Here is a 26213-nt window from a genome sequence, read left to right as displayed (position 1 = left end):
CAAACGAGGGAGCGGGCAAAACTCTATTTTCAGGAGAATTAAGGGAAAGTGGAATCAGCGTGTACCCTTTGGGAGGCGTTCAACCCAGTGATACAGGGACATATACAAGCCCATCTGGGGGTTGTAAAAAAGAAAAAAGGATCCAATGGGACACACTGAAGGCTGAGGCAGCCACCCTAGAGCCCAGAATCCTGGCTGGAGAAGTGGCGGACCCCCCCCCCCACTCCTTCACCAAGTTGAACTTAGAAGAAACGAGATAAAGAGTCTAGCAGACCAGCATGCGAGAACGGCTGCTCTGGCAACACAGCGGCGGGTATATGACCTGGGCGATAAGGCCAATAAGATGATCGCCTGGCTAGAAAAAAGAGATAGGGAGCGCAATTGGGTAGCGGAGATTTGTGACTCACGAGGGACAATACAGAGAACCGGGGTGGGAACAGCGGCGGCATTCGCGGATGTACGACTGCCTACACTGTCCAGCTAAGATCGGGAAAGCATAGATAAAGATTTTACGATTGAGGAATTCAAGAGCATGTGGTGGCGCCATACCTACTGTCCATGTTTGAGGAGGCCGGGGACGTAGGTTGTTTGCCTGTTGAAGCCGCTAAATCACTGCAGTTTCTATAGGCCCATATCTCTGCTGAATATGGAGGTCAAGGTCTTTGCTAAGGTAATGGTGAAATGTCTCACAGGGGTGATTACATCTCTAATACACCCTTATCAGTCGGGCTTTATGCCGCATCGGAGCACCAGATTAAACCTATGCCACTTATACGGCGCGCTACACTGCTGTCCTTAGAAGCAAGTATGGCATTCGACAGCATCGAATGGCACTACTTATTCGCTGTTCTGGATAGATTTGGGTTTGGTCCCCGATTTCAATCGTGGATTAAATTGCTGTATAGCCGCCTTTCAGCCAGAGTACTTGTGAATGGCTCTTTCTCCCGAAACTTCACACTGCACAGGGGGACGAGACAGGGATGCCCACTCTCCCCCATACTATTCGCTCTGGCTCTGAAGCCACTTGCGGCATGGGTCCGGGCAGATCCAGTGACCTCTGGAATTGAGGGGAGTGGGTTGTGGGAAGAAAAGATCTCCCTATACGCCAATGATGTTCTCCTGTATGCAGACAGACCCCGCTTTACAATCAGCAGACTCCTACAAATTCTTCATCTATTCGGGGGATATTCGGGGTATCTAATTAACTGGAACAAATCCCTCCTGTTTATGCTCTCGGGCAGCCCAGCGCCCGCTTCCCTGCAGGGATCCAACTTCAGGTGCATGACCACTTTAAATATCTGGGCATTGTGGTAACCAGAACAGAGGCAGAATTCATGGCTCGGAATCTATCACCCCCAACTAGAACACCTGAAAAGGGACGTGGTGCACTGAAGGACGTTGCCTATCTCTCTGATGGGGCGAGCCGTCCTGTTTAAAATGCTGTCCCTGTCCCGGCTGCTCTACACACTCCAAATCACCCCATATAAGATACCGGACGGCTTTTTCAAAGAGGTAAGCACTCAGTTCCGAGGGTGCAGCAGCATTCATGCATGAGTAGGAACAGGGAAGCTACTTCCACCTGTGCGCGGTCAACATTGGTTTAGTGTTTTTTTGGTATTCTGCCCCCTTGGGATATTTGTGAAGAAGGTCCATCTCCAACGACATGTTTTAAAACGTATACGGTCCCAGTACCCCTATGTCTCAACCTGGCAATATACCTCATCTTTGGGAGTCTTAAATAGGAGCTAGATCTGTGTTCTGAACTACATGTTTGGGTAAACAAATTTCAAAAGTCCATTAAGGGTGGCAGTGGAGCAGATTGAGTGGGGGCTGTCACTGGGGCCAATGAGCTGGTGAACTGTGACCCAATAAAAAAATCATTAGTCATTTGTGAGTCTCTTCTGTCTGAAGACAAAACGATAATAGATATAACACAGTGAAGGCCACAACCAAAGGTCTGGATCATGGAATTGCATGCGGAGAAAAGGAAACCGTGAAAGAGAAATTATAGAATCATGAAGTAGAGGATAGCAGATGGCCGCAGTGAAAGATCACCGAAAGGAAGCTCTGGGATTTGGGACTACAACTTTCTAGTTTCCCAGATTTAATCCCTGCCGTTTAACCTCCCACCTTTTTCTAGTGTAACTTTACTCACTGGGGCTGGTGGTGATCGACTATCTCACCCTACATCCGCACTGGATCTAGACGCAGTGACCAACGGCGAGCTCCGTGGTGACTCTGGCAGTGTCGGAGTTGGCGAACTGCTGGATCCTCGATGTTCGTGGATTTATCGCTGGAGTCGTTGATCAGGAGAGCTTCGGCACAAGGTGTGTGACGCTGTGGGTGCCTGATCGCCCAAGTGACTCCTGCCCATCTACGGTGGGTGCAGCCAGGGAGCATGGACCCTTTCCCCTCCGGAGCCCTAGGAGAGGCTGAGGTGCGTCTCTGAAAGAGGCGTTGACTGCTCCGGTCAGGGGATGGGAGCCCCACCGCCCTGGAGCTGACATCCCGACCAAGCACTGGCAGGCTCCCATGGCTGCAACCGGACTTCGCCGTTCTGGTTTCAGGAGCCCGCCGCAATCAGCCTTCTGGCAGGGACGGCCGGGAGCTTTCATTCAGGAGATTATAGCGACTGGGGAGGGCTGGAGCAGGGAAAAACTTCCTGCATCTCCTCCCGCCACACTCATTACCTGCAATGGTTGGTGAGGGAATCTGTTCAAGCTCGCCCTCCGTTCTTCCCTTTTTACAAGTCCGATGCCAGCTGTTTACTGTGGGAGCTCATCTCTCTGTGAGGGTGAGAATGATGCCAGCGCTGCGGTCTGGATCAGGGACTATCTGATCATTGCTTTTTGTTTTCCTGGAGGCTTGTTTTGTCTGGGCAGGAATCAGCCCTCCATTTTGGGATTGTACAGCCCCGACCTGGGGTCCCTGTATTCAAGATGGTGGCACATGCAATTAGCGTAAAATAGAGATAAGACTATCTTCTGTACTGAAAGGTAGGACTAATTGTGTTTCTGGAGTGGCCATCTTGTAACGGTGCCTCACCAATCTAACCTCACCTAGCATTGACCTGATTTCTTCCTTGAACGGTCCACAATCTTCCAGATGCCTTTGAGTCTCTACCAAATCCCTTGCCAAATGTTGCCCTCTCTGTCAGATGAAAACTCACTTGACACACGACGCGAAATTGCTCAAGACCCAGTTCCAACTTTTAAACAATAGAATATCTATTTTCTCTATACACTTTTGAGGCAGCGTCTCTACAGTAACCGTTCCCAGTATGACACTCTTCTCCTCTTACTCCTTTGCTTCTGTCAAAACCATGGCTCGAAATTTTCAGAGCGCTAATCTTAAAATGCCGCTAAGAATTTGAAACATAACCTTCTCAAACGGAACCCAGAAACACTTGTTTTAGATGCCTACTTCTGTACATCTAAAGGTGTCATTAACAACCTTATCTTCTTCACTAACAGGAGAGCCCAATGGAAAAGAGCCTTTACGTCCATGTTCAATTCCAAACTTTTAAAGAAAACACCTCACGATTTTGGCTTATCCACCATTCCATCTCCAAACCTCAAAGCTGATCTGACCATTTTCCTATACAACAACAGGATCATTCTTATTCAAGCATCAGACGGCAATCTAGAACAATGTGATAAACTCTTAGGATCAAAAATTCATTGACTAACAATAACCCAGCGGTACTCCCAAATCAAGGACTTTCCTCCGCATTGAATCTTCACCCCTCCCCCCGCCACCAGCTCCATCTCCTCCGCCACTTCTACCTCACTCTCTCATTCTCTGAGCAACCAACTCGCTTGCACCAATGCCAAAACTTCTGAGGGAGAACGTAGGACTCTTATCACAACTTAAGAATGCTAGGTTACCAACCTACCCCCTCCCTAAACTCATAGGTTCGTTAATCTCAATACTTCCCCCCCCTTATAGCCATCAACAACAGGCTAGGGAACAGTAGGTCTTTGAACCAACCCTCAGCTTCGCTGCCTTGTGTGCCATGCTCATCTAACCGTCAACGCAAGATAGACAACGAAGGCTATAATCTCACACCTTTGCCTGAGCCTTCTCTCACCTCATACAATAGCCCGTTAAACCACAACCCCCCCTTCGCCTCTATTGGTTTCCTACAAACAAAAAACAAAATGAGGAATACTCACCTTCTACCACTGCTCACTCCTGCGTACACACAACAATTTCAGCTCCTTGACCAATACCAATTGGGCTTCAGATCAGGTCATAGTACAGAAATGGCACTAACACACATTGCTGTGATGCTCTAAAACTACCTCAACCAAAGCTCAGGGCAGTAAGGTTGTTCAGTTAGAGATGATGTATATAGATGGGCTTGGAGGGCATGACCAGGCTTGTTTTGCAGTATGTGACACAGAGGTTCAAAATGTTTGGGGCTGTCGTTTACAGACCCGAATGGTTTACTTTCTTGTTTTACAACTGCTATATAATAGTCACATGCTTGGCAATCAATATATGAACGATTGTATGTTTTCACTATTTAGTAATGCCTGTAATTACTATATCTGCGGACTCAATAAAAAGAGTTTTGAAGGGAAAAAGAAAAAAACTACCTCGACCAGAAGGAACCTTGCCTGCTCATACTGCTTGATCTCTCCTCAGCATTTGACACAGTCAAACATGATATCTTGATCGAACTACTTGAAAAAAGGATAGGGTTATCGGGCCCAGTTTTAGACAGTTTTTTTTTCATTCATAATAGAACTCACAGATTTAAAGTCAACCATGACCTTTCCAACAGTACACCGATCTCAATTGGAGTACCTCAAGAATCAGCACTCTCTCCCACACTCTTCAACTTGTACATGGAACCTCTCACCGAAATTCTTAACAATTGAAACAAACTACCACATGTACACAGATGATACCCAACTGTACATGAGAATTTCTTCTCAGAATGACATCAAAACTCTTAATAGTGCATTTCGGAAAACCCCAAAATGGTTGTCTCAAAACCACCTTACGTTGAACACACTCAAGACGGAGTTCCTCCTAAATGCCCTCCACAATCACTCAGCCCCCATTCAGGATTGGCTCAAACAACAAACGGCCCTAAATGGCATCCCACATGTTGTAGACTCTCTAAATCCCTGGGCATAACCTAGGACAAATGTCTAAATATGCAAGACCACATCAGTGCAATAACAAGAGGAGCCAATCACCAGCTCAACACACAAAAAACTCAAACCATTCCTACCGCCCGAAGACATGAAATTAGCTGTCCAATCACAGGTCATCTCCCAGTTAGAATATGGAATTGTGACCCTGTCTGGGTTAACCAAAGCTAAACTTGCACCTTTAAGGGCTACTTTGGACTCTGCTGCCAGACTCGTCACGGGATCAAGTAAACGTGAGCACATCAATCCAGATGTAATCCAACTCAACTGGCTCTCTCTCGATGCAAGGATCCGTTACAGGATAGCGTACTTAACCCACAACACACTACATCATAACACTCCTTCTTATTTGACAAGAACCGAGCTCCCTTAGAAGTTCCATTACTCTACAAACCTTCAAAAAGAAGAAAACCTACAACTGCGGTTTCTCTGGTCTGGCTCCAAGGATATGGAATGGTCTCCCTTCTGAAATCACAACAAACCTCTTCGACAGCAGCATTAAAAAAATAAGTCTAAGGATTACTCTTGAAGAGCTAAATGTGAAAATATACCAAGTGTCTCCCTTTTTAACTTTAACGACATGTGTACAACTCTGGCCTACCACACTACTAAGCATGTTGTGAATTTGTAACCTCTTATTTGTTGTATCATTGTCCTTTGTACCTGCTTAATGTCTATGATGAGATGTACAGCGCTCTGATATCCTAGCGGGTCTTGTTTGTGCTAAATAAACCTTCTCAAAATAAAATTTAAATAAACAGAGGGGGAAAAATAGAAAAAAGTGTGCATGAGATCCCAAGGTAAGAAACAAAAATAAGAATGAGACAAAAGAGGGGCAGATGGAAAGAGAAAAGAAATAACAGGAGGATAAAGGAACAGTGAAAGAAAATAAAAGGTGAAAGGAAGGATGGAAGGGTGAAAGAAGGGGTGAGCCAATGAAAGGACGGTCGGAAAGGTAGGAAGGATTGATATATGGAAGAGCAAAACAATGGATGAGAGAGTGAAAGGATTGATACGTGAAAGGGTGACTGAAATGAAGGATGAAGAAGGGACAGATGAGGAAGAGGGAAAAGGTATATTAAAGACTGAAAGGGAGTGGATGGATGGACTCTGAAATGAGTTAGATGTGGATAACTAGTAGGGTGAAAGGATGGATGGATGGACATTTGAAGGGATTGACAGATGAAAGGATGAATAGGTGGAACAGTGAATTAATTGACGGGACGGCCAACCTAACTGAAAAACAGCTGCTGTTGGGGGAACTAACTAACCTGTGTGCTGCCGCCATCATCGTCCTCCCTCCCGCCGCCGCAGCTGGTCATCTAGCGGCCGTCGAGAGGAGGGAGACTACACCTCCCAGCCTGCCCTGCTTCCCACACCGCTGTTCCCGTGCCCGGAGGCGCTATTAAATCCCCACAGGCTCGGTGGAGCGGGCGCTCTGCTGTTGGGGGAACTAACTAACCTGTGTGCTGCCGCCATCATCGTCCTCCCTCCTGCCGCCGCAGCTGGTCATCTAGCGGCTGCCGAGAGGAGGGAGACTACACCTCCCAGCCTGCCCTGCTTCCCGCACCGCTGTTCCCGTGCCCGGAGGCGCTATAAAATCCCCACAGGCTCCGCGTCGCGGGATGACGCGCCGGGTGAAGCCCGGGCAAAGGGCGGGCCGTCTGTGGCCGTCAGGGGCCAGAGGAGGCCGGGCTGGGCCACCCCTCTAGGCTCGTTAACCCAGGCTTGGGGTCCTGGAGCTGGTGATCGTGGTGGGAGTGGTTATGAGGGCAAAGACATTGGGACATTAAAACGTAGGTGGTGTTCAAAGGGGGTGTTGAAGGCCCTCACGGGTGGTACGGGAAACCTTGTAGGGGTCTTGTAGAGTGTGTGGTGGGAGTATAAGCTGCCGAACACTGTTTGAAGGTACGAGGCTAAACTACAGATAGAATGGCGGGCAAAGTTAGAACACGCTCAACTAAAACCAAGCCTAGGCTGCTCACCCCACTAAAGCTGCTCACACAGGAAAATGGTAAACTGCCCCCACAAATTATTCAACCCACTGCAATTGATCGCATGCTACAAAAAGCAATTGGGGCAGTCTCCAGCGAAATTGAACGAACAGAGAGACGCCTATCTCTTACTCCATTAATCGAGCCATTGCACCCAACCCAGGTGCTAGATTGTGAGATTGTGGATACTTCCCCTTCTCGCTCGAAAGAGCTTAGTGCCCTGGTCTTACCTTGTGCCCAGCAGATCTCTGAGGGGGAAACGGGGGACCACATCATGGGTACACCAATAGAGGTATGAAGTAAACGCAAAGCCGGACCAATGAAATCTAGATTAAAGAAATTTAGAACCGGCAGCGCCACGTCCGACACGAGAATTAAATCAGGGGAAGGGAGGGAGGTCAAGCCAAACAGATATCAAGTCCCACCAATCTGGCTATCACAAATAGTGGCTGACCTACAAACACATTTGGAAGCTTTTACTGTAAACCAGATCAAACCACTTGTAAGTAGATTGGACAAAATAACTAATGAAATTAAAAATAGGGATAGGGCACATAGGTCAGCGGTGGATACGACTAACAGCACAAATGTAACTGGCCCCAATCTAGCCCCTGCAATAGAGAGGCAAACTAGCAGACCAGAGGAGGGACAAGCGTTAGGCATACAGATGCCAATACGAGAGGCCCATATAATGCAGCAGACTGAGATTATTAGATCAAATGAGAGGGATCAGCATAAAGGAGGGAGAGGACAGGGTTTACATACAACATCGAGAGATCACTCAAGTTCCCTGAATACAACTCAGATAAATCAGGCGACTTGTCAGTTGGTGAGTGTGCCTAGGATAGTACCTACTGCCCCTCTACCTACGATTAACCTACCCCCAGAGGCGTGCCCACTAGTGGTGATTCTTGCGGGGGTCCCAGAATTAAAGGGCGAACAGAAGGAGTCTCACCAGGAATTAAAAAATAAGATTATACATTGGTTGAGTCACAACAAACCGCTGCCAGAGGGGAAAGATGGGGAGATCCTCTTGGTCAGAAGGGTGAACTGGCTTGGAAATAGATATAAAGATATTGCAGGAAATTGTATTATTATTAATTTCAGGAACAGTAGTGTAGTAAAATATATTCTCAGTGAAGACACAGCAAATTACACTGGGAATATAAAACCTCTGCCCCTGGATTATTTCTATCCTCGCCAGTTTGCCCCTAATGAGGAAACACGCCATCAGGAAGGACAAAGGGAAGAATCCACACAAGCTCCCACATGTACCAGAGACATCATGGAGAAAGGTCAGGGATGTGGGAAGGAGGTTCGGCTAGCTGGAGAAACAGGTTTACCCCCTGATGTCCTTGGGGGACAATGACTGACTAATTCTCTCTCCCGTCTCATTGTCACCACAAAGAAATGAGGGAAAGTTAAAAAATGCGGTGGCTCTGAGGGAGGGACAGATGAGCCCACTACAGGATCTCTTCCCTCTAGTTAATTGGCCCACGGACAATCCCGAAGCACTAGTGACATTGAGGGGAGTAAGAACGGAAGAGATTGCTGACCAGCTAATCACATCTACCGGAGAAACACCGCATCCTATTAGGGTGGAAAGGGAGATAGAGAGAGGCGAAACCCCCCAGGGTTGCGAGGGATTGAGAAGGGTGCTAAGGTCCATGGGAGGGTCAAATGGGGCACAACAACATATTCAAAGCCTGGGTCAGGCAAGTAAGGTAGAGGGAGGCTTAAGTATTATTTCCGGGAATACGGCTGGCTTAGCAAGCAAGTTTAATAACCAGGAGTGGAGGGAAAATATTGAACAATTTCAGGTAATTAGCCTCCAGGAAACTTGGAGGTTTGTCCTTGTATGTGGATCTAAGGGTGCAAGGCAAATGGTCCAACATAGCAAGCCCATCCTGCAATGTACAGGTTGTAAGGTTTGAGGGTAAGGGACTTGGACTGATCTTATATGTTTATAATCTGGGAGAAGGCAGGGAGGAAAATTACACTCAGAGGGTATCAGACTCTAAATTGAGTAAGGAATACCCACATACAAATGGGGCAATTAACCCATTTAATATAATCATGGGGGACTTAAACATCCACTTATGCCCATTCCTGCTCCAAACAAATCCAGATTGGTCACGTTGCCCTGCCAAAAAAGGCCCTCATTTTGCCCACACACCTGAAGGAAGGGACTTGAGTAAGATTTTGTTTAGTCATGATATGGAACACACGATAAATATGATGGCCATGGAGAGTGATGGCACCCTCCCCCCCACGTTTAAGGGTAGAGGGTGTTTGTCAATTATTGATTATATTTTAGTCTCTAGGCGGCTCAAACACAAGATTGTAGCAGTCGGGATTGAATGGAGCCCATTTAGCGATCATAACCCCCTAACAATGGAACTCCAGTATCAGGTTTTACCTAGGAAACATTCAGTGGGGGGCAGATCAAGGAAGGCGACTCAAGTGGGTAAAAATAGAGTGTGCCACATTTTATAGAGCCCTGATGGAGCAAGGGAAGCAGCCCAATGAAGAATGCCTAAACCTTGAAACTGATGGGCCACAATTACTAAATGCATATGGGCAGATAACCAGTCTGGTCGAAGGGCTTTTGACAACATGCACCTCAAAAAAATCCTCTAACCAACCAAGATGGTTTGATAGGGATTGTTCACGGGCCCTCAGGGAGTTAAAAAGCTGCCTTAAACAGAAGCCCCGGGACATAAATAGGGTTACTCAGTGCAGACCAAAATACAAGGTCGAGGTCAAAAGGAGAAAATTAGCATTACAGTGGGAAGTGTGGGCAGACTTAAGGGAGGCAGCGGAAAGAAGGGATATCACTAAATTCTGGAGCATAATTAATAAACCCTGCTTTCATGACAGCAACGCCCCGGAGGTTGGTGCAAACATCCTACTGGAGCAGTGGGTCTCCCATTTTAAGAGCCTGTATAATCACGGCAAGGAGACCGCTGCTCCGGAGGGGGGTGCTGCCCCTCAGGAGCAGCTGGTCGAGTTCACCTTAGCAGAAATTACTGAGGGCATTGAGGGACTAACTAAAAACAAAGCACCCGGCCCAAACGGGACCCCACCTGATTTGTTCGTTAGTAATGTGGAGTTGTGGGCCCCGATTATGACTAGGGTGATAAACGCAGCCATCATGTTTGGCCTGCCCCGATCTTGGTCAACTGCTATCATTGTCACTATTTTCAAGAAGGGTAACAGGGATAACCCCCAGTGCTATCGGCCCATTTCGCTCATTGATGTATTTTATTTCGCTGATTGATGTCTCTGTTAAGATATTGGGAAGGGTAATTCTTAACAGATTAATTGAATGGACCGAGGAAAAAAACATCATATCGGACATTCAATACGGTTTTAGATCAGGGAGGTCAACTAGTGATCAATGTTTGAACCTTTATATGCTAGTCGCCAAGTACATCAAAACAAGCAATGAAACTATCCATTTAGGGTTCATGGACTTGGCGGCTGCTTTAGATTATGTAAATAGTGACAAACTCTGGCTAATGATGAGCCAGCTTGGCATCGGCCAGGGCCTGATCACCATACTTAGGGAATTACACAGGGACACCACAGCTAGGGTACGTTACAACACCGAGGGGGGCCTTACTGATCCCTTCGTGTGTACTGGTGGGGTGAGACCCGGCTGCATTCTTGTGCCCTTCTTATTCTCACTATACATTAACAATCTAGAGCAGACCCTAATTAATTTAAATGTTGATTGGCCAAAAGTTGGTACACGCCATATACCAGTTCTGCTTTACGCAGATGATGCGGTTCTGTTAGCCCGCACTCCGAAAAGCTTACAGATCCTAATCAATGGTTTTGTCAAAATTATGGGAACTTTAGACCTTTCTGTTAATCTTGGCAAATCACTTGTAATGACGGCAGGTAATAAACCTCGGTCAAAGTTCACGCACAGAATTGGGAGTCACATACTGGAAAAAGTGCAGACCTTCACCTATTTGGGCCTACTGTTTGATGAGATGTTAAAATTCACCCCCTTGGTAGAGGAGCGATGTGGGAAATTAATATCATCAAATGATGCAATAACCAGTTATGGGCGGAGGCTAGGACGTTGGTCTCCAGAACAAGCAATGAATCTGTACAGCTCCATTTGTTGTTCTAAAGCCATGTATGGCGCGGAAGTCTGGGGATTTGTAGATATAGAACAACTGCAGCGTGAGGAAAATAAAATTGTACGGTCAGTATTAAAAATTCCCCAGAGTACTCCAGCTGTCATCGCCCACAGAGAGTTGGGGAGGCCATATATTGAAGACATGGTCAAGTACAGACCTATTTTATCTTGGCTCAATATCTGGACAAAGCCAGAAGCTGAGATAAGTAGGCAAATATTGAGAGACTGTTTAGGAAGAGAAAGAAGCATGAACATACTTTGGCTTAAGTATGTTAAGACCAACTTGGAGAACCTGGGCTACAAAGATTTTTTTGTTAATCCATCAGTAATTAGAGCCCAGGATAAACCCCAAGTTAAAAAGATTGTTCCTTTCCCAAAGAAACATAAGTAGAATGATTGAAGAAGGGACCAAGGGAACAGTGAATGCCCATTGCTCCGTTAAGACTACCGAGGGAATGGAACCTTATCTCTACCTCATGCATAATGCACAGGATAGATTTTTAATATCTCGTTTTAGGCTCAATCTTTTACCACATTTAATGCTGACCCACTAGGTTACACCTGTTTCGATTGAGCAGAAGGGTGCCTGCGGCTGCGACAATGGGTCTCCGCAGGACACCCTTCATTTTGTACTTTTATGCCCTTTTTATTCAATGCCGAGGCGGAGTTTTTTAATTGATATCATTAAAAGGCCCAAATTGACTCAAACTAAACCTGCGCTACTTTTCTTACAAAGGGAGGCTGATCCACTGACTCTGTGTTGTATATTGAATTTTATTAAAGTCGCATTGAGATTAAGAGCAACTAGAGGACAGGTGTAAATTGTGATTGTTATGAATTTATGTACCTCGCTTGTGAATATGTATTCTTTTTTATCAGAGTTCTTATGATGTGGATTTAATTGTTTTTTTTAAAGAAAAAGTATTGTGTATATATATGCTTTTATGGTGTTTTTAACAACCAAATAAAGAACTACTGAACAGATAGATAGATAGATAGATAGATAGATAGATAGATAGATAGATAGATAGATAGATAGATAGATAGATAGATAGATAGATAGATAGATAGATAGATAGATAGATAGATAGATAGATAGATAGATAGAGAGGGCGGGAGACAGAGTGAGAGATAGATAGATAGATAGATAGAAGGAAGGAGGATGAAAGCACGAAGGATACACTCCCTAAGTAGGGTTGGGTCACACTGAGAGGGTAATGCGTTTAGAGGTATGGTTCAAGTAGTGGCGATTTTAATTTTCTGGCTTCTCACTTGAAGGATGGTAATACATGATTTATGAACATTCTGTAACATAATAACGGCAGTTATCGAAGCAGAAATATTTAGGAGACCAAATTTCTGATTAGCAGCTGGTTCCCAATTCTATCAACAGAGAAGTGTTAAAATAGACTATTGCTGACACATAGCACCTTATCTTTACAGAGGGTACCGAACATGCAAAACTGCCCGTTAAGTCTGCTTTTATAATAATGAAACTTTTATAACTGGTGAAAAAACACAAGATCACCTACCTTTCCTGCAGTGGCAAAGAATTCTCCATCTGGTGAAAAACTCATCAGGTGGACTGAAGAAGCAGTTCTGTAGAAGATGTAATGGATTAAAATGTTAATACTACTATTTTAACCTGGACATAATTACTACGCTTTACAGAGAAAAAAAGAGAAGTTTCTACAAATGCTGTAACCAAATTAAATCAAGTGTCGACAGAGACTATTTTTGCCTTCAAAGGAATTCATGTGAATTATACAACTGCGACATCTATTTTAAGAGTTTTTAACCAGTTTAAAAAAAATCATTTGCAGGCCCATTTTCCAGTATGCTTCAAACTCTATAATAAATCCCTTGGAGTTCTACTGGCAGGCAAAAGAAATATATCAGTGTGTGCAAGCACAGCTCTACATGAAAATGTACCCAGCTCCAGTATTGCCTTTCAGGTGAGTGCTCCTTGCAAATATGTTCTATGCACACTAATTTACACCTTTGCTGGTATTCACCAGAATTTGCAATGCTTTACTTATAATTCCATGTACTTCTGAACTTGAACCTGTGAGGCCCAAGTGAAAGTGGTGTTGAATGTGAAAGGTCACAGAATTCCACCATTTGTTATGGACGGATCGAGGAGGGAAATTTCAACATAGAAAAAGCCTTTCAATGTGAAGGGAAAAAAAACCATGACTCCTCTGTAGCCTAAAAGAAGGAGATTGGCTGCAGGGCAGTCATTTGGTGCATTGTGTGATAGGGAATGCAAGTGCACATCACAGAAACTACGACAATAATACGTATACCAGAGTTCCAATTGGGGCTTTTGTAAATAGGGTTGTGAGTAAGAAATACAGACAAATCAAAGTTGTGTTCCCACGCTTAGAGGTTTTAAGGCTTTTGAAAATCAGGATCATGGATCTTCATGTTATAATTTAAAAAGCAAATTAAAGCCCATAATAAAATGGACAATAACAAAAGAGAATTAAACTTCTGAAATCCTATAGGAATATGACCAACGTATTCAGAGGATCGTTAAGGTTTTTATGCTTTAGGGCTAGCAGATTTAGTTTTTGATGACAAACACCTAAAACAGATTGGTAATGCTAATCTCAGAAAGGATAACATTCTCCACAGAAAGCTCTACTGACTACTCAACTTTGACTTATTTCACAAAACTATGGAGTTTAATAATTCAAAAAGGTTTTTAAAAAGGATTGCAATATGTGAAGATGCTACTTAGAAATCATAATTTAGGAATATTTCTCCAATGTAGAGATATTCTAGAAAGTAAAAACATCTTTAAAATGCTTGTCACGTAACATCTCCCAGCAATAACTAATTAAAGATGGAGACAACATTAAATACTTTCAGTTCATCCAAGTCATTATAGGAGTGTAAGGACTAAATTGTGTATTTTCAGGAATCAGATACACAATTTTGTTCTGTAAATTTGCACTACTGGAAATAGGACACAAACAAATAGATACATCGGGCCTTAAACGGTTTTGTAGTGCAAGATTCACTTAGTAGAGTGCAAGCAGTTTTATTTCTTTGGGGTTGACCATAATATCTATTAAATTGACATAACTTCTGATAGGCTTCAATGTGAGATCACTTCATTAAAACTGAGCTAACTCAGCCCTTGGACTGCTGCAATCCCTCTTCATGGCCCGTTACAAAGCTGAATCAAGCACTCACAATGATCAAGGAAAAAGGCACAAACAAACTTAATTTTGGTATTATAGCAGGCCCCCTTTTTAACACCATTTTGGGAATATCCTGTTCAATAAAACAAAATCCTTGTATTGACTTAATTAAGAGAACCATGGAACTGACAATACCATACTGCTAAACAGAGTGTACCACAGGGCAACATTTAGCCCAAATCAGTGTTTACTTCGTCAAGCAGGATTAAAGCCAACTTCAAAGATGTTTTAGGAAAAAAAGGTGTCCAGTGCGCTCCCAGCACACCACGATTTTGACTAGCATATATACAGCCAGACTTTGATACTCTGTAGTGATATCTAAACCCTTACTGAGAAGGAAAATGAGCATCTACGAGTATACTAACCTTCCTAATGGATTTATATGCAAGAAAAATCTCCAGGCTCTTTGCCACGTCACATAAAAGAAACACAACATGCCTATTAAGGAGCCATAAATCAATAAAACATCAAGAATCAGTAGCTATTGCTCTTTATTTTGGTTTGATCAGTAGAAATACATCACCATACATAATGAGCTGGACTAACTGGAGCATATCATCTGAACACAATGTGAAACGAAGGCATGTGGTAGACATAAAAAAATACAATCTCTAAGAGTACAGAGCTAAGGCTGCAGACTCTACAATGCCCAGTAGCTTTCCTTTTTTTTTTCCGCTCTCAGATCCCAGCTAACCTACCAATTTGTTTTTTTCACATTTTTTTTATTGTGCATAATTATACAGTTAACAACAATTACTATTCCTTTTAGAAAAATAGAAAGAGAGCATGTATAAACAAACACACAAAGAGAAAAAAAAAAAGAAAACAAAGGTTACACAAAGAGCAGCAAAGATACATAAAGCAGTTCGGAGGATAAATATCCACAATAGGTGTATGAATTATGCACATTTTTTATTATTATTTTTATAATACCCCCCCACCCTACCTCTGAGGGGTTGGACTTGTGAAGAAAACAAGTAAAAGAGGGAAAGAAAAAAGAAAAAAAAAGAAAGAAAAAAAAACCTTCCCTGATGATTTTCAATCCATCTGGTCAGTGGTGCCTAAATTTGTAAGCCTTTAGAGCGAGCCTGAATACCCCTCTTTGCATAAACAGCTTTCTCAAAAGTATAGTTTGCTAATAAGCGGGAAAGCCATTGATGAAAGCTTGGGGGTGTTGGATCCAACCACGCTGTTGCCAAACTTAGGCGCAGTATCGCCAAACCAATAAATACCAGTTGTTCACCTGACTTCCCCCGAGTTTGCAAGTCTACCCCCAGTCCCACCAGCCATGAAGTGAGGACATAGTCCACCCCTAGCACTTTCTAAAGTTTGAGATTTCCTGTTTTAAACCACTTGATATGCTACATGAGCTAAACATGTGATCCACGTCCGCTTGGTACAGTGAACAGCGGGGGCATTGAGTTCCTCTTCCCGACCCCCATTTAGAGATTTTCTTTGGTGTATAGTAGATTTAGAAACAGGATTTGTAAAATTGAGCCTGAAGCCGCGCTGGGATTCGAATTTTCTGTGCTAGCTCAGCAGAAAAATAGATTTTCTTGAATGCCTATCTCTGCTTTCCATTTTGTTGCTCGGGCGTCCATATCATCCGGCATTAATGAATTAAAATAATATATACATCCCCGATGGACAGTGATCTGTTTTTCCGCCTTAGTCTGTCTATCATGTTATTGTTAGCAAATCCGACTGAGCCTCCACCTTTTTTACTCAGGAAATCTCGGACCTGGAGGTATTTATAAAAGTCTCTCCAATCTAAACTATACGTCTCCTTGAGATTATCGAAGCTGATTATGTCAGATAGAGAATAGAAATCACCAAGTTTGGATAGGCCGGCCTCACAACATTTTTTGATAATACTCTTTAAAACTTTCCGGTAGGTTTGGATTATTATCTATCGGTGTATAATAATTCAGTCGGCCCAGCCCCATCAATTTCCGAACTGACTTCATAATTCTGTAACTACCTATTAGTGTTTTAAAGCGATCCTTCCTGTAGTGGCTGTCATTAAGAAATCTCCAAAGCCGCCCTCAGGCGTCTTTGCCCATAAGTTCTATTGGCGTATGTATTTCTTCCAACAAGCTACTTGGTGGCTTTTCAGATATGAGGGTTAAATTGGCTAATAGAGTAGTAGCCCAATAATATAATCTGATATTTGGCAATGCTAGACCTCCTCTATCTCTTGGTAACGATAACAATTTATAAGCTCTCCTCGGTTTATCATATCCCCAAATAAAACGAGAAACTACATTTTCAATCTTTTTCAAACATAAAATACAAAATTCTAACGGGATTGCCCTTAAGAGGTACAGAAATTTGGGAAAGAAAAGCATTTTAATTATGTTACAAAGGCCAATAATCGATAAATGTAAATTGTGTATTCTCAGTAAATCCCCTTTAATTTTCCAGTCAATATTATCTTCAACGATCTTGTTAACATTTGCCGAGACCTCAACTATACTCAAGTATATAGCCTTTTCTACCGGTCTAGATTCATTAGCCATGGTTATATTGCAACAGATAATTTGAGTTTTGCTGCAATTAAGGGAGTACCCAGAAAGTCGCCCAAACCTTGCCGCCTCTGTCTCTATCTCGGCCATAGCTATTTCAGGATCAGGGGTAGCTATCCCAATGTCGTCTGCATAGGCTAAAGTTTTAGCGTTCCCATCCAGAGATTCAATAGGCCTAATCCTTTTATTACATTCAAGTTGTTGTAAAAAGGGGTCTATGTACAGTGCAAATAAAAGCGGAGAGCTTGGACAGCCCTGCCGGGTGCCTCTGGTTATTTCAAAATAATCTGTGAGAACCCTGTTTACAGAAAGCCTTGCTTTAGGATTAAAATACAGCATTTTAAAGGCCTGTACTAGTCCCTTGCCGACACCAGCCCTCGACAGGGCCGCTCATAAAAGGGACCTGAAAACCCTGTCGAATGCCTTCTCTGCATCCAGGAATATAAGTGCTGTTGGTGCTCCGGGTATGTTGGCAGCATCAAGCAATGAAATGACTCTCCTGGTGTGGTCAGTCGTTCCACGTCCTGGTATAAAACCATGTTGCCGGGGTGAAACTACCTTATGGATAACAGCAGCTAAGCGAATAGCTAGAATTTTTGATTAAATCTTACTATCAGCGTTTATTAAAGTAATGGGGCGATAAGAGCCAAGTTCCAAGGGTGATTTAAGTTTTTTTTTTTTATTATTATAATTTTAGCCTGGGCCCAAGATTGTGGTGGATTCCCTCCTTTAAATACCTGTGTGAACAGGTGTAGCACTATCTCTTTCAGCTGTAGGGCAAACTTTTTATAAAATTCTAAAAGGTAGATCATCCAGTCCAGTAGCTTTACCGCTAGGTAAGCTATTAATGCATAGCAAAATATCCATCCATTGGGGAAGTTCCTCAAGTTGTTCTTGATCTTCCTCTAGAAGTCGTCTCCCAGAGCATTGATTAAGATATAATGAGACTTCTTCCGAGTTATCATTAATGTCCTCATGTTATAAGTTTTTATAATACGAGTAAAATACTTTGCTAATACCCTTTGAGTCTCTAGTTCTCCCATTTACAGGATCATTGATCTCGGCTATTGTATTTTGCGTAGCCCTGTGCCTTGCTCTTGTTGCAAGATGATGCCCTACTTGTTCGCTGCATTCATTTGCCTTTTCTCGCCATACCGCTAGTCTAGCTGCAGCTCTTTCTGTTATGACTTCAATAATTACTGATTTTGCTAGTAACACTTTCATATGTGCTTCCGTGGCATCCCCACCTTCTTGAATTATTTCAACAAGATGTTCCTCTGCCACAGCCTGACTACGCTGCATGTCATTATTCAAGCGGCATTTCTCCTTATTTCTAGTAAATGAAAAGCTCAGTGTTTCGATCCATATCCCAGCTTTCAGTGTATCCCAGACTATATCCATCCTAGCACTGCCTATATTCTCTTTAAAAATTGGGGCATCCATTTCCTCATATGTATACAGTATTCCTCATCAAAAAGTAACACACGCTCAGAACTACAATTAGACTTGTCCTTAGTTCTACTGCCAAAACCCTTAAGTTCCATTATTAGTGGGTTGTGGTCTGATAATATGCGCGGAGCATTCTCAATAGAACACTCATGAAGAATAGTGTGTGATATAAACATGAAATCTAGTCTAACATGTTTTTGGTGTGGAAAAGAAAAACATTTAAAACCCGGGTCATTGGGATTGTGCCAGTTCCCAATATCGGAGAGTGCTTGTTCATAGCATAGTGTCCTTAGGGCTCTAAAGACTTTAGGTTTCCGTCCACTATAATTCCATCCCTTGCCAAGAGATACATTTTGACTAGCAAGCAAATTTATATTAAAATCCCCGCAAATGAGGATAGGTAGTCGCCAATTAGCTAATTCGTTATTTATATAATCAAACACTGCTGGATCATCCATAATACTTCCATGGATAGTGCATATAGTAATTAGGTCCCCATTATCCCTACAGCATTGTGTAATTACCCACCACCCATTTTGATCCGCTATTGTTCGGGAAAATTGAATGGATTGATTAGCTGCCAATATTGCAACCCCCCGGGTCTTTGAATTTTGGGTAGCGGCCCCCACCAATCTATATCCAAGTCTCTCTAACAAATGTATCTGATCAAAAAACTGTGTAGTTTCTGACTTTAGGTGGTTTATAAAGGATTGATCTAAAAAAAGGGATCTGTCAACCGTCCATCTCCTATGAGTGGGTGACTGTTCTAATTTCAAAACTATTTTAACTGCTGAATGATCCGAAAGATGCGCTGGGAGATGTTCCACTTTTTCTACCCTTGCAGCTAAAGTACTGTCAAGAAGGAAGAAGTCGATTCTAGAAGAGTGGCCCAATCTTTTATTTTGAAAGGTAAACCTTATTGATTGATCCCCTTTAAGGCTCCAAATATCCCTAAATCCTAGATCTTTCATTGATATTCTTAACCATTCCCTCATTTTTGGGAGAGAAATGCCTTTTCTAACTGGAAATCTATCAGTTTTTGGATCGATGGTAATGTTAAAATCCCCCCCCCCCCCAGATTATGGGAGATGAAAAATCGAGTAGCTGTGTATATAGATTCTGGAGGGGCTCCGGGTCATCTAGGTTGGGGCCATAGTATCCCACTATAGTGAGCTGTTTTTGGTGTAGGATTACTTCAGCTATTGCCCATCTTCCCTTGTTATCTACCCTTGAGGAGATTACTCTGAGGTTCAAGGATTTTTTTAAAATAATTGCTACGCCTTTTATGTTACATGTCTGGTTCGTACAAACTGAGGTATCTATCCACCTTAGATTTTTAGTAAAATCTTCCCATTCTTGTTTTAACAGATGAGTTTCTTGTAAAATTGAAATTTCGCATGCTGAGTTTTTAAGGTACTCGAATATGGTTTTTCTCCGCTTTTGTGTTCTTAAACCATTACCATTCCAAGATAAGATACTAGACTTTATATGATTGTTCATTTTTTTTTCTTCGATCTTGGTTGATATGACAATCTGACTGCAGCACGGTTTTCTCCAATTTTTCTAATCCCTGCAACTTGAAGACATTTTTTTGTGGTTTTTCCCCTAGTTTGCTCCCCACCCTAGTGTATCTATTTTTTATATTTTGATTTTTATGTTTTTTCACTTGTGCCCTCCCAAGGGGGACCTCCCTTCTTCCTTTGGTGGGCCTCATATAGGCCCTGTTTCATGCTCCTAGAGTCCGGACTTTTGAGGTGTGTTCAAACCATTGGGAGTCTGCAGTTTCTTTTATTTCTTATGGGTTTTTCATTTTTTCCATTAATAGCGTGACCTCTCTGGGTTCCCTTATATTGAACATCTTGTTTTGCCACATAAGTTTTTTGATCAGAATAGTGAAGGAATGAGCAGTCAGGTAGTATGGGATACATACAAAGCAGTGGTGAGGGGTATCATTTAGAGCTTCGCTGCCTTTAAAAATAAAACTGCGAGACAACTGCTAAATAGATTAGAAGGAGAAATAAAAGCGATTGACATACAGCTCCATAGGTCCAATTCAGACTCAATAACTAGATCTCTTAGTCAGGAGAGGAAAGATAAAGAAACATTCCTAAGAGATTCTTTGGAGGCAAGGGTAAAAGAAAAGTGGGAGTCGAGTAAACTTGCCCATCACGAATATGGTGAAGGTTGTGGTAAACTACTTGCGTGGAAAATAAAATCGGACCAATCTAGAAATAAAAATCAAAGAGCTTTTAGTAGGGAACTCCCCTGAAAAAATCTTAGATGAAACAATTATTAAGGAGGAATTTGGGCAATTATTTGGGGGCCTCTACTCTGAAGACTGCTTTCCTACAAAAGCACAGATAGATAGGTATTTAGAGAATTTGAATCTTCCGAGTATCTCTTTAGCTCAGAGCATAGAATTAAATGCCGAAATCTCCGAAGAAGAAGTTACTCAGGCATTAAAAGAACTTAAAAAAACAAAAGCGGCAGGCCCAGACTCCATCCCAAACGAATTTTATATAGCTCTGCAGGAAGCCTTATCACCTTACTTAACATCCCTCTTTAATGATATCTTTCTGGAAAAAAAAAAACAACCAGCCTCATGGAATGAAGCAACAATAACACTAATCTTAAAACCAGATAAAAACCCAGCCAAATGTGAGTCCTACAGACCGATATCACTTTTAAATTGTGATTATAAAATATATACACAGATTCTCACAAAGAGGCTGAGCAAATGTGCGGAAAATATTATTCATGAAGATCAAAAAGGCTTCATAAAAGGCAGGCAGCTACAAGACCTTACACATCAACTCATAGGAGCAATAGACATTTCAGTCCATCAAAAGGTGCCCCTTTCTGTTATAACACTAGATGCGGCCAAAGCCTTTGATAGAGTCAACTGGGTCTTCCTACATGCCGTTTTAGAGAAATTTAAGTTAGGGGTCAATTTCCTGGAGGCTATAAGAAACATCTATAGCTCTCCTTCAGCTAAAATCTTAGTGAATGATAGCCTTTCTGAAAAAATCCTCATTAAAAGAGGCACTAGACAAGGCTGTCCGCTCTCTTCCTTACTTTTCAATTTATACATAGAACCCCTTGCCCATTCCATCAGAAATAACTCAAGGATAAAGCCATTCTGCTACAAAAACTGGATTAAAAAGGTTGCATTGTATGCTGATGATTTAATGATTTTCACCAATAACTCTGCTGAAGCAATCCCCGAAATTGAGCAAATGATACAAGACTTTGGATACATTTCAGGCTATCAGATAAATCAAACAAAATCAGAAATCCTGGAGTGGAATACTAGAAGTAACTTGCAGCTGGTGAAATCAAAGATCAGATACCTTGGGTTGGACATAGTCAAGGATATTGATGTCTTGCCACAAATAAATTTTAACAGAGTTTTAACGGAAGTAAGGAAACTCTTGAAAACCTGGAGCGGGCTTCCCTTAACTTTCTTAGGCAGATCTAACATCATCAAGATGGCTATTCTCCCAAAAATTCACTTTTATTTTTAGTGCAATTCCCCTGGAATTCAATAAGTCTTCTATACTGAAATTACAGGGAGAACTAAACAGCTTTATATGGAATTCCAAATACCCGAGAATAGCCTGGAAAAAACTAAGAAGAACAAAAATTCAAGGCGGCATAGCAAGTCCAGACATACTAGAGTATTGTAAGGCCTTTCAATTTAAATACACTAGGATACTCCTGCAAAACTACGAGGTATACCCACCACACTTACAAGCGATGGTAGACACTGGAGGACACTTTCTATTCAAATTTGGTCATCAAAAATTCTTTAAAAAGATCAAACTGAAAATTCTCCTGTCGGCAGCTAAGCTATGGCTGCAAATCAGAAAAACTATAAAGATCCCTTATTATAGTAAATATTCTCCAGTCTGGGATTTCCCTGGAACTCCGGACTGCCTCAAAGATTAACTGGCCTTACCATTAAGGAGAGCAGGAATCCTGAACTGGGGGGAACTAATTCCAAATAGCACATTGATTGGTTGGGATCTGTTAACATCTATCACAGAAGCTCATTTATCAAAGTTTAAATACTACCAACTTTTGAGCTGGATAAATTCAATAACAGAACCACTTAAGGGTAATCAGCAACTGGAACTTAAGATGCTTGGAGTTGCTCTCCAGAAAAAGAAGTCTCATTGTGGTACTGGTCTCTAATAACAGCTGGAGAAGAAAATTTTATGATTCCTGACTTGACCTGGGGAACCGCGCTGCCTACCACAGATCTTCAGGACATATGGAAAGTATCAATGGGGAAATGCTGGGGTATTATTCAGTCTGCCGCACTAAGGAGAAATCACATTTTCACCATTCATAGAGCCTACTGGACTCCAAAAAAACTTTCAAAGTTCCAAAGTCAACAACAAGTGAAAAAATGCCCAAAATGCGGTGAAGATAAGGCAGATGATATACATATGTTATGGCAGTGTCCCCAGCTCGAAGATTTCTGGTTAAAAGTTGGTAAGACATTGACGGACCTCCTTGGTCAACAAATAACTGTAAGTATGGAATTGGTAATCTTTGGGATCTATAAAACAGATGTAAATATAAGTAATTTAGGTTTAAGACAGGAGAATCTACTTTTTGTATTAATTCTCTTGGCACATAGAGAAATATGTATTAACTGGGTCTGTACTACACCACCCAAACACTTGGATTGGTGGAAATCCGTTGGCAGAGTGAACAAATTAGATAGAAGTGGAAAGCCCAGGAAAAAATACAACTTTTGGGAAATATGGGAACATTTCTCTAATTTTTGTGACTAAAGTCCAATGATTTTAACCCAGGCAATACACTAAATAACTAAGGGTGGTTGGCTTCCTTCGTTGTGTCTAGGTGATAACCGGCTACCAGCTGCAAGGAAAAACTTTCAGTTGAAAGAACTTGAGTCGTCGGTCCAAGACAGTTGAAATAGCAGCTCTGGTCTCCAATATCAAAACCTGATACAATGTATTGCAAAATGAGGACTAAAAATAAGAGAAAAAAAAAAAAATGTATCTGTGCTCTTTCAATATGGGTTTCCTGCATACAGATATCAGCTTTTAATAGTCGTAGCCCTATCGCAGTATTCCGGAGCTTCTTGACATCATCAAGACTGCAGATATTAATCGTAGCAATACGCAAGTTATTCATTATTACAAATATATTTCGATCAATCTAATAAAACCATGCAACTTAACTTCAACCCCCAAAGTACCAACCCCTCAACCCTCAGCCCCCTCAGTCCCCTTCCCTCCCTAGACCCCCAACCCTCGGACCCCACTCCCCTCCCACCACCTGCTACTGAGGTTACCTGGCGTCGGAAGATCCAGGATGATGACATCTAAGCACTCGCAAGCCTATGTCCCTCCACCGGTCAGTCCCTTTACTCTCACTACTATTCCATTGTGTTACCCTATGCAGATCATAGTAGTACATCTCACATGATTCCTTAGTTAAGAGTAAAGGAAAAAAAAAAAGAACAAAAGGGAAACAGCCCTATTAAGAAGAGGAAAAAATAAAGATTACTGTTACTATTGTAGATCTTAATTCAAGAGAAAGGCAACAAATTCATGTTTCTAACACTCATTCCGCTGTCTAATGTCTCTATTTATGAGCAGAAATCTCTTGCAGGTATGCCTGGGCTTGAATTTCCGATGCAAAGCTGCGTGTAGTTCCCTTGAAAATAACCTTTAGGCGAGCTGGGTTCTGTAGGTAAACTGTTGCGCCCAATTGTTGGAATGGTGCAAAAAGTTGTCTCAGTCTCCATCTACGCTCCACCGTTGCGTGGGCGAAGTCAGGCCGTGTTAAGAAGGTGATACCATTAAATACCTTCTTGTTTGTGGGTCTCGCATGATCATATAGTGATTGTCGCAAAAGAAAGTTGCCAAAATAGATCAGCATAGCTCTAGGATATTGTGAAGGGGTGGCTGATTTTTTAGACGGTGTTAGTGGGAAGCGATGAACCCGCTGTAGTTCCTTATCCCAATCCCACGAGTGTAAATCTGGGAAAGCTCCTTTAAGAAGTGTAATCATAAAAGTCTTGGTGTCGTACCCCTCTGCCCCCTCCGGAATACCTAAAACACGTAGATTATTAGGGGGTAATCTATTTTCCTGCTCCTTGATTTTAGGCATAAGATCTTTGACTATCCCATAATGTTCCTCGCCTTGTGTCTTCAGAGTAACAATGTCTTTCTCTAGGTTCTCAGTGCGTGCCCAGTAGCTTTTGCGTGGCCAGATGTGACCTTTGATTGTCTATCTTGACTTCCTCTTGAAAGTTCTTTATGGATTGCATTATATCTGATAACGTAGGCTCCCCTTTAGACTCAACCCCACCATCAACAGTACCTCCAGTGGGTGTATGACTCTTTTGAACACATCGTAGAGTCTGTCAATGTTAGCAGTTGTGATGTAGAATAATCCCATCTGAGGTCAATCGTGCTGCCTTGGTCCAAGGTTTCACATTACTTACGTCGGTTAAGCCTCTTTCTCAGCTTTTTCCTTTGCGCGGTAGTTCTCAGAGATAGATCTAGGTCAGTACTGCTATCCCAATTTTTTTGGCTTCCGCCTTCACTTGCATCAGATATACTTTCACCCGACATTTCAGACTCATCCGTGAGCGAGTAGAATTTATCCACATTATCTGGTGTGTGAGGTGGAAGAGCGAAATGTTTTTCAATGTCTAACTCATTCTGAGTCACTACAACCTCATTAGTCTGATCGTTCTTCTCAGCTGGTGTAATATTAAGGGCTTGTGAGCTGTATGCGTTAGCGTTGGGACACAATAAAAGCAAATTATTCCCCTCATCTTCTTGAATTATCCCAGGGCAAACAGTTGGGCTTGACTGGAAGATTGGTGTTTTAATCTACGTTGCGCTCCTTGTGGGTTGTACATCTATTGAGGGAGCAGGTTGATCCACTGAGTCATTTGGGCCAGCAATTTCCCCCTCTTTCACGCTATGTATTTTCCCTTCAACTGGAGCAAAAATATTCGTTATACGTGGCTGTCCACCTTGCACACTTTGGGTAGATTGGCCATTAGTTACACCTTTTGCTGTTCCCTTAATGGTCTTCACTTGTATTTATCTAATCTGTTTGACAGTCTGCTCACTCTTTTCTGTGGACTTAGAAATTTCGCTCTGCTCTTTGTTCTTAGCGCCACGTTTATCTGGGCATTTTTGTCGGATCTCAGCTACAATAGATTTAGGCTGTGGGAGCTCATCCCCCTGTATTTCTGTTACATGTGTGCTCTTAATTTTAAGAACTTTAGTTCCCCGCCCAGCCATTCTTACTTGTTTTGTTGCAGTTGATATAACACAATGTATCTGTAAGGCCCCACGCCTCCTGCACGTCAGTGTTAGCGTCTCTCTCCCCGTCTTTGGCAGGCTTCTGCAGGTCTCGAAGAACGCCAGCAGAGAACACGCCACGTTAGAATCCCGCCGCAGGGCAGTGACGGCCGATGATGCAGGGGCAGGATCCAGAGCAGAGCGTGTGGCGAGCGCCGAGAAGAGCCAGGAAAGGAGCATCAGTGTCCCTTCTTCAGCCCGATTAGATTTCTGCCCGGCGAGCGTTGATTCGGTGTTTGGGACAAACTCAATGCCACAGATAAGTTTCAGATTAGAAAGATAGAATTTGGTGCATAGAGTGCAAATACAGGGTCAATTCTGCTTCATTCGGGGCCCGGACCGGGAGAGTCGCGATGG

At 42.6% G+C, this 26213-nt stretch overlaps 1 protein-coding gene across 2 annotated transcripts in view; it reads right to left on the bottom strand.

The window, feature by feature from the left end:
* Positions 1-26213, bottom strand: part of DMXL1 (Dmx like 1) — a 1781042-nt gene that overhangs the window by 1495295 nt on the left and 259534 nt on the right. For both annotated transcript variants that reach the window (XM_085632653.1, XM_085632652.1), the window contains exon 6: positions 12845-12911. In XM_085632653.1, the coding sequence (XP_085488779.1) occupies positions 12845-12911 (67 nt within the window). The remainder of the gene's footprint in view (positions 1-12844; positions 12912-26213) is intronic.

Source organism: Triturus cristatus, chromosome 2_1 (genome assembly GCF_964204655.1).
Source record: "Triturus cristatus chromosome 2_1, aTriCri1.1, whole genome shotgun sequence".
NCBI lineage: Eukaryota > Metazoa > Chordata > Amphibia > Caudata > Salamandridae > Triturus > Triturus cristatus.
Note: the sequence above shows the minus strand (reverse complement) of the source record. Positions and strands in the feature narration are given on the sequence as shown.